Source organism: Myxine glutinosa, chromosome 1 (assembly GCF_964187855.1).
Source record: "Myxine glutinosa chromosome 1, kmMyxGlut1.1, whole genome shotgun sequence".
Taxonomy (NCBI): domain Eukaryota; kingdom Metazoa; phylum Chordata; class Myxini; order Myxiniformes; family Myxinidae; genus Myxine; species Myxine glutinosa.
In genome coordinates this window covers 55,981,623-55,991,384 of record NC_136261.1, presented here as the reverse complement: position 1 = coordinate 55,991,384, position 9,762 = coordinate 55,981,623, and the positions used below count along the sequence as shown (strand labels likewise).

At 50.7% G+C, this 9,762-nt stretch overlaps 1 protein-coding gene across 1 annotated transcript in view; it reads left to right on the top strand.

The window, feature by feature from the left end:
* Nucleotides 1–5,515: 5,515 nt before the first annotated feature.
* Nucleotides 5,516–9,762, top strand: part of FAM32A (family with sequence similarity 32 member A) — a 23,458-nt gene continuing 19,211 nt past the window's right edge. Inside the window, exon 1 of the mRNA XM_068111787.2 lies at nucleotides 5,516–5,668. Within this exon, the coding sequence (XP_067967888.1) occupies nucleotides 5,598–5,668 (71 nt within the window). The 5' untranslated portion in view covers nucleotides 5,516–5,597. The remainder of the gene's footprint in view (nucleotides 5,669–9,762) is intronic.

Here is a 9,762-nt window from a genome sequence, read left to right as displayed (position 1 = left end):
TCGCCCTGCAGAACATTACAGAGGACACGACGCGCTACCACCATGTGGTCTCCGCGCTCAATGCCTCGACTGCCGCCCGGGTCCTGAGCTTCCTACAGAACCCGCCGAACGCCGACAAATACGGCGCGCTCAAAGGCCTACTCCTCGCTGTGTTTGGACTCACGGAGACCGAACGCGTGCGACAACTGCTCGACCTCCCGGAGCTGGGTAAGGCCCATCCATCCGAACGCATGGACCACATGCTTGTTCTACTCGGCGACCACAGCCCAGATTTCCTCTTCCGCGAGCTGTTCCTGCGGCAGCTACCCCGGCAGGTACGATTAGCTTTGGCGAATTCGCCCATCACGGACCCTCGCGCCCTGGCCAAGGAGGCCGATAATTTTTTTTCGGCCAGGCGACACGTCGGAGCGGCCGCCTGGAACCCTGGGCCGACCGAGGCAATGCCCACGCCATGACCGGCACCACCACCGGCCGAGGTAGCGCCACTGGCGGCAGCGGCCGCTGCAACGCCCCGTCGACCGAACCCGACGTGACCGCCGGAGCCTCCACCAGAGCGGACCATGTGCTACTACCACGCCAGGTTCAGGCAGAAGGCCAGAACGTGCCACCCACCATGCACTTTCGGCAGGTCGGGAAATGACCAGGCCGGCGCTCGCTGCCTGCCATGAGCGTCGGCCATTCAGGCAGCCTTCTGTTTATTACGGACACAGCGTCCGGGCGGCGTTTTTTGTGCGACACCGGCGCTCAGCTGAGCGTGATACCCGCCTCGGTGCAGGACAAACAGGCCGCGCTTTGCGGCCCCGCCTTGGTCGCCGCAAACGGCTCCTCCTTCCGCACCTTCGGTTCACGCAGCGTCCCATTCTGCTTCGGGAGTCAGCGCTTCAGGTGGGACTTCATCACGGCGAACGTACCCATGGCCTTGCTGGGTGCAGATTTTCTTTGCGCGCATGGGCTTTTGGTTGACGTCAAATGGCGTCGGCTCATCAACGCGGAGACCTTCAGCTTTGTCGCTTGCTCATTGAGCGGCTCCGCACCAACCAAGCTAGCTTGCGCTCTCCCGGCCGCGGACAATTTCACCCGCCTACTCGCCGAGTTTCCCGCCATCACGCAGCTGACGTTTTCGGCTGTCGCCGTCAAATATGGTGTCGAACACCACATCCCGACCACAGGTCCACCGATCTACGCCAGAGCTCGTCGCCTCGACCCGGCCAAGCTCGCCGTGGCGAAGGTGGAATTCGACGCGCTGGAGCGATTGGGCATTGTGCGGCGCTCGAATAGCGCGTGGGCCTCGCCCCTGCACATCGTGCCCATACCGGGTGGCGGATGGCAACCATGCGGCGATTACCGCCGCCTCAATGACGCCACCACCCCCGACCGGTACCCGATACCACATATACAGGACATTTCCGCCCATTTGGCGGGGCGGGTGATCTTTTCCAAGGTCGACCTCATTCAGGGATCCCACCAGGTACCCGTCCGGCCGGCCAACGTGCCGAAGACGGCGGTAATTACACCTTTTGTCCTCTTCGAGTTCCTTCGCATGCCCTTCGGACTTAAAAACGCGGCCCAGGCCTTCCAACGGCTGATGCACAGCGTGCTGCGCGACCTCACCTTCCTTTTCGTCGACTTGGACGACATTCTCGTCACCAGCACTTCCCGGCCGGAGCACCTCATCCACCTGCGCACGCTTTTTGAGCGCCTGGGCCAGCATGGCCTCATCATCAACCCGGCGAAATGCCAGTTTGGCGTAACGGCCGTCGACTTCCTGGGGCACCGCATCACGAAGCGCGGGGCCGTTCCGCTGCCAAGCAAGGTGGAGGCAGTCACAAGTTTCCCGCGCCCCCGCTCAATCAAGGCCCTAAAGGAATTTTTTGGAATAGTAAATTTCTACCACCGGTTCGTGCCTCGCGCCGCCCAACTCATGCACCCCCTGTATGAAGCCCTCCGGGGCAAGCCGGCCAAGCACGACGTCGACTGGACCAAAGAGATGGACGAGGCGTTCACGGGCGCTAAGCTGGCCCTCGCCAACACGACCATTCTGGCGCACCCGGCGCTCGACGCACCCATCGCCCTCACCACGGAACGCTTCCAACTACGCGGTGGGCGCCATGCATGAACAGTGGGTGAACGGGGCTTGGCAACCGCTGGCCTTCTTCAGCCGACAGCTTCGCCCTACCAAGCGCAAGTATAGCGCTTTCGACCGCGAGCTCCTCGGCCTTTACCTGGCCTTTCGCCACTTCCGCCATCTTTTAGAGGGCCGCCCGTTCACGGCGTTTGTGGACCACAAACCCCTGGTCTTCGCCATGGCCAGGGTTGCAGAGGCGTGGTCGGCCCAGCAGCAGCGCCACCTCTCCGCCGTGTCCGAATTTACGACAGACATCCAGCACGTCGCGGGCAAGGACAACGCTGTGGCCGATTGCCTCTCCCGGTCCGGCGCGAACGCCGTCCACCTCGGTGTGGACTTCGCCCGCAAGGCGGCCGACCAGACCGCCGACCCCACGGTGCAAGCCCTCCGGACAGCGGACACAGGCCTGCGGTTGGCCGACGTCCCCTTCGAGGACACAGGCACAGTTCTCCTGTGCGACGTTTCCCTGGGCCAACCTCACCCCAACGTGCCCACCGGATGGCAACGGCACATTTTTGACGCCCTCCACGGCCTTTCCCACCCAGGCCGGAAAGCGTCGCAGAAGCTCATGGCAGCGAAATTCGTCTGGCACGGGCTCCGTAAGGACGTCCGCGACTGGGCCAACGCCTCTGTCGCCTGCCAGCGCGCGAAGGTCCACCGGCACACCCAGGCCCTGTTGGCACCATTCAAAGTGCCCATGCGGCACTTCGACCACGTCAATGTGGACCTGGTGGGACCCCTTCCCTCCTCGCGGGGCTTCACCCACCTCCTCACGATGGTGGACAGGACTACCAGGTGGCCGGTGGCTGTCCCGCTGGCATCAACAACATCCGCCGATGTGGCGCAGGCCTTCATTGGCACCTGGATTGCCCGTTTCGTCGCCCCCTCAGACATCTCCTCTGACAGAGCCCGCAATTCACCTCTGAGCTTTGGGGCGCGGTCGCCCAGGCCTTGGGGGTCAAGATACACCGCACCACGACCTACCACCCCCAAGTAAACGGCTTGTGCGAGCGGTTCCACCGCTCGATGAAGGCCGCTCTCAGGGCCAGCCTCCAGGACGACGGTTGGGCTGACAGGCTCCCGTGGGTCCTATTGGGCCTCCGAACGGCCCCTAAAGAGGACCTCCAGGCTTCCACCGCCGAGCTGGTCTACGGCCAGCCACTGCGCGTGCCGGGAGAGTTCATCCCCGACGCCACCGGCCCCTGTTCCGCGGCTCGCCAACGCTCGGTCCTCCAGGAGGCCGCCATGAGGTTTGCCCCCGTGCCCACGTCCCATCACGGCTGCCCCCAACCCCACGTCCCCCCAGCACTTCGCACTGCGGAGTACGTTTTCATCCGGAACGACGCACACCGGGGACCGCTCCGGCCGCCATACGATGGACCTTTCCGGGTCCTGAAGAGGGACGACAAGTCGTTCATCGTGGACATCGGCGGCAAACCGGACCACATCTCCGTGGACCGCCTCAAGCCGGCCCATTTGGACCTCGACCAACCTCCACGGTTGGCCCTTCCTCCACGATGGGGCCGTCCCCCGTCAACCAAGCCCCCCCCCCCGCCCGACCTTCCACCGCCACGCCACCTCCCACCCCCACACGAATCGCCAGGGGTCGTTTCGGTCAGGTCATCAAGACCCCCCTCAAACTGACTCTCCCGGTGCAAGTTAATTCGGGGGGGGGGGGGGGGTGCATGTAGCGGTTACCGGAAGCATTACACAATCCCCTTGCACCGGCCGATGACGTAACAGGCGGGCGGTCACTTGCCCGGGCTCGTCCGGACTTGCCCGGACTTGCCTTGCCCAGGCGGACACTTGGTTTGCATACCATGCCCCGTTGAGAGGCGTGGCTTACCGATTTGCATACCACGCCCCGCCTGAGAGGCGTGGCTTTTGTGTGGTGAACTTTGGTTATGAATTGCCGCCCGTTCTATCGGGCTTTTCATTGCTTTTGAGTTGAGCTAGAAATAAATAGCTCAGTGAAACTTCGTTCCTGGTGTCGTCCATTTTGTCCGGCTTTATCGTGAGAGCATAGCTCCACATGGGCACGTTTAAGTAACAAAAATGGCTGCCAGTCGGCCATCTTGGATCTGATCTCGAAAACAAATGGCGTGCATATGTAAGCTGTCATCTATTATCTGTGTGCAAAGTTTGAACAATATCGGTCCATACATCTCCGAGATGTGGTTGCGGATGCACGGACGGACGGACGAGACCCAATCCTTAAGACCCCGTGTCGGACTGTGTCCAACGGGGACTAAAACCCCACTTTCGATTCCTACCATCCCGTTTTCCTCGCCTCCAACTTAACATGACAGGACATGTTGCTGCGATTGCCTTTAATAATCGTGATAATTGTTTTTTTTTATCACCTCGAGTGATACAACGTGCTTTCTCTGCGACACGTGGGGGAGTTTGCAGTTAAAGACAATAATTTATTGTTTGAGGAACTCTGGCGCTATCTACAGCACGCAAAGGCTCGTCTGGGACAGCTCAGTCGGTCGTGAACACAGGGAATTTTACTTATCACAATTATTTCCATTACACAGCAAAAAACACAAGATGAAGATTTTGAAATACAGTACAGGTAAAAGGTGGTAGCTTTCGTGGAACCGAAGCACATCTTTCTTGGAAGGGGGGAGCGTCGCTTGGTGGGGGTCACAAGATGGGGTCACAAGATGGGGTCTCAAGATTTGGGTCACAAGATGGCCGCCACTCGGCTTCACAATCGCTCGACCAATCAGTGTAAAGCTTCCGGTCCAGTTCGGCAATCAGTGAGGTCGAATCATGCGAATTAATGTTTGGTTATCGGCAGTCCACGGAATAATAATTTGCTTCAATTAAAATGAATTGTCCAGTTCTTCTGCCTTTCCGTCGTGATGCATTTTATTTCGCTGGCGTGGAAAAATAAAAAAAACAGTATTTATCGGGCATTGTCAATAAAATAATAACACGATTTTGCAAAAGACGTATTTTTTTGTTTTGTTTTTATAACCATTATTTATTGGCATTATTAATATTTTCATAAACACGCCCATGTATATTTCGCTTCATTCTTTATGGTGTATAACTGGCTTATTTAAGCTTGGATGGCATCCTTTATATTCGAGCAGATGGAATATCGAATATGTTATTTATTTAACATTTCAGATTTTGGTAAACATTTGGTGAGAAGTTAATTATCCAATCTATATGAGGCGATTTGATGAATAGTTGTTGTTCAGGCCTATATTGGTCATCCAAATTACATTTGAAAACACAACCATTATGTCACGTATATTTATATTAATACCTTTGAAACGTCATTAAACATATAACAAGCGCACAAATATAAATTGAATTTATATTACCAGTGAAAGCACACCTTTGGAAGAAGAAGAAGAAGAAGAAGAAGAATATTAATAAGAAAAAGGAGAGAATGTTATTAGTAAACGAAAACGAGGAAGAAGAGTAGGAGGCACTCCAGCGACATTGGCTCAAGATGGCGTCTGATTATGATGCTGTGATATGTACACCGTTGAAGATAAAAGGATCGGGCAGCGGGATTGCGAAGTACGATCTAGTTTGGACTCTCATCCATCTGAGTTCTTCCTTGTTTAGATCGAGTTGTTTGTCAAGAGCCCAAGCAATGTGAAGTGTGTCCAGTTTCTTTGTTTTTGACTTTGTGTTGTCTGTTTTGAAAACGCCACGAATGTTGTTTACCCTACGGCTACATTGAACCGAGTATTTCTTTATTTTGACAGATGTTTATTGTGATGTGCCATACTTTGTTACAGAGCGTCGGTGCTGCTGAACCTGTTTCTTGGCTAGGGTTATTTATACTGGGTGGTTTGCCATTGCCTTCCCAACAGTAGCTAGGGCAGGCAATTGTCATTTGGCCATGGTGCCGGAGATAACTTGCCCGCTCTTCGCGAAGGACACCATGGCGTCTTTAACATCCATCCGAGGCACACACATTGATAAATCACCCTGCCTGTGAAACACTGGGATGACAGTTTATAGCTGGTCCAATGTATGTATGTATGTATGTATGTATTGTATGTATATGTATGTATATGTATGTATGTATGTATGTATGTTTGTTTGACTTAGGCCTACAGCATTTCCATCCAACGTTGTTCATGGTCACTGTAGTATGTTTTTGCACGATGTACTAAGCTGTGAACACAACTTCTTTTGTGGAAGGTGGGATGGCCACTACGGTAATCCAATAATTTGTCTGTGTTAGTAGGTTTACAGTACACCTGCGTGTGTAGCTTGCTGTTTCCGTCCCTGGAAAGATGTTCATCCAGGAATGGTAGAGACCCAGCCTGTTCTACTTCACATGTGAATTGTATTGCTGGCCATGTTGAATTTTGTGTGGAAACAAATGTTCATATGACCATGAACAACGCCGGATGGAAATGCTGCACGTCACTCAACTACTGCGAGAAAGCCTCGACCCAAATGTATTTATCAAATCTTGTTGCCGGAAATCCAACTACAACTACAACTATCCAACCACACCTCCACACACGGTCTCACTTCCATACATACAACAGGCTTCCGAAACCACAAGCCGCATTCTACGTGAATACATCAACATCACCCACAAACCACAATCATCCTTACGAGCACAGCAGTCAAAGCCAAAAGACCAGGTGAACAAATTTGATAGAAAGAATGTAATCTACAACATACAATGTGAAGATTGTGAAGTCAATTATGTGGGCCAAACATCCAAACGCTTAACCACAAGGCTAACTGAACACCAATGTCTGTAAGACGACAAGACAGGTTGGCATTGGTTGCGGTACACATACACACACACACCAACACACATTCTCATGGGTTCGGACCACGATCCTTGGCACAGGATCTTTGAGAGTGAACCGCGAGATTGTCGAGGCCTGGTACTCTGACTAAAAACTCCATCAACCGACACATCGACTTCCACCCCACATACATAGCATTACGCAATCAATAACAACGTCATTTAAATGCAGGGAAGCCCTGTGATTGGCAAGGACTTGGACCAATCCATGACGTGAACCGTCCCCAACGGAACTTAACGGTTAACACCACACTCGACGCCTCTGAGGAAGAGAACTAGTTTGTTCTTGAAATGTCAGGCTATTAATAAAGAATTTTTTAATTATTTTAATGCTCAGTGTGCTATAATTTACAATATGAATCCTGAGCTACAAATCTTTTGACATATATATATATATATATATATATATATATATATATATATATATATATATATACATATATATATACATACATATATATATACAGGGTGAGTCAGAAGTAGCGCCCGATTTCTCTTTATATATATATATATATATATATTTCTGTCAGTTGATTGTTTGTTTGCCATTTGTATTACAGTGTACAAGAAGGTAGAAATAAATGAATGACATGTTTATCTAACCATTTATTCAGGGGGAAATTATTACGGAAGTGTAAGTGGATCCCGGAAAGTGAATCGGCTGCCGCAGTCCGATTGAGTGGCCGGCACGCTCCCCAGACCTTACACCTCCAGATTTCTTTCTTTGGGGGCTCATGAACGACCTTCTTTATCGTGAAAAGCCTCGTACCATTCAGGAATTGAAGGCTCAAATCACTGCAAAGTTTGAGGAAATTGATATCGAACTCTGCAAGCGTGTGTTGCACTCTGTGCCTGCTCGGCTGCAATTGTGCATCGATCACGAGGGAGGGCACTTTGAAAATTGCAAGTAAAACAGCTTGGTACACTTCCATAATCATTTTCCCCCAAATAAATGGTTAGATAAACATGTCATTCATTTATTTCTACCTTCTTGTACACTGTAATACAAATGGCAAACAAACAATCAACTGACAGAAATATATATATACAGACTTGGCATTTAATATGGAATATTTTTTTTGGGGGGTGAACTTACTTTTCAAGATGACTTAGAACCAAAAGTTCATTGGAATTATGTTGAAATTATTCTAGATTTTGTTAATGTGACCTTTAAAAGAAACAAAAAACACATTTGACATTTCGAAGCAAATAAATTGATCCTTGAAAGTGATGTAAACTGATATCACACTCGATTCACGGACAGCACTGTGTTAAACTTCTGTGCGTTTTCCAGAAGTATCCCTTTATTTTGCACATTAGCCAAATTTTTTTTTAACAAAAACAAAAGTTAAATTACGACTGGGACTACGGACAGTAAAATTACAGTTCAGTACTTCGTGTAACCCCCACGGGCATTCAGGAGAGCACGTACATGTTGAGGCATGCTGTTCACGAGATTTGCCAAGGTTTGGACAGGAATAGCTTGCCATGCAGTTACAATAGCCTGCTGCAATTCACGCACAGGGGCAGGCTGCTGGTCCAAGTTGTCGATTTGACGCGTTAATTCTGCCCACAAGTTCTCTATCGGATTCATATCCGGGGACATGGCAGGCCACTCCATATGCTCTACACCATGGTCACTGGTCAGCAAGAAAGTGTTGGATCATGCGAGCACTATGAGGCCGTGCATTGTCATCTTGGAAGACAAAGATTCCTCGAAAGGCTGCACGAACAAATGGAAGCAATGTTTCTTCCAGAATGGCCCTGTGCTTGAACTGGTTCAGGTTTCCATTCAGAACAACCAGGTCAGTTTTTCCCCCTGCATGAAAAGCAGCCCAAACGGTCACCCCACCACCTCCAGCTTGGACTCTTGGCAGTATACAATCTTCGTTGTGGGCTTCATGCACTTTTCTGCGCACTCGGACGCGGCCATATTGACGATAGACCAGAAATCTAGACTTGTCACTGAAGATCACGTGATTCCAGTGTCCTGGCTGCCATTGACGGTGCTCTCTGGCCCACTGCAATCGGCTCTGGTGGTGTTGTCTGGTCAGACGTGGCTTTCTCAGGGGACGCCTGGCACGATAGCCTGCTTGAACCAGTCGTTGGTTGACTAGCCTTCTGGATACAGGCACATTTGTCAGTTGCTGCCACTCAGCCCGAAGCCGATTAACTGACTTGGTACGGCCATTGCGGACTAACTGGTGCAGCTGGCGATCATCTCTCCTTGTGGTTCTGCCGGGACGGCCTGACCTCGGTATTGGAGTAGGGACACCCCTCTGAGCATTTCGTTTCAGGATCTTTGACACCTGACCTTGAGTGATGCCATACTGCCGAGCAATAGCACGCTGTTTCATGCCGGAATTTCGTAAAGCCACCACTAAATGACAAACAGCATTGTCGAGTTGACGGACCATCTCCAGGGGAAGTGGCAATAACTTTTGTAGACGTGCAGCAGTTGTTTTCCACGAATACAGAATGCAACAACCCTTATATACCCGATTGTGAAGCCAATCGTCAAATGTACCTGTCCGTACATTTTGTCACGCCACCTGAGATATAATCCTGTTATTGACTTCTTGCTGCGACAGACAATCAGTGACATGGTTCTTTTGACAAAGAAATCACCGAAGCGTAAAAGAAACTCACCAGATTGATAAACCGAGTTCAGAAAGTAAACCCAAGTCAAGAAAAAAAAAATATTCCATATTAAATGCCAAGTCTGTGTGTATATGTATATATATATATATATATATATATATATATATATATATATATATATATATATATATATATATATATATATATATATATATATATATATATAGTGTTG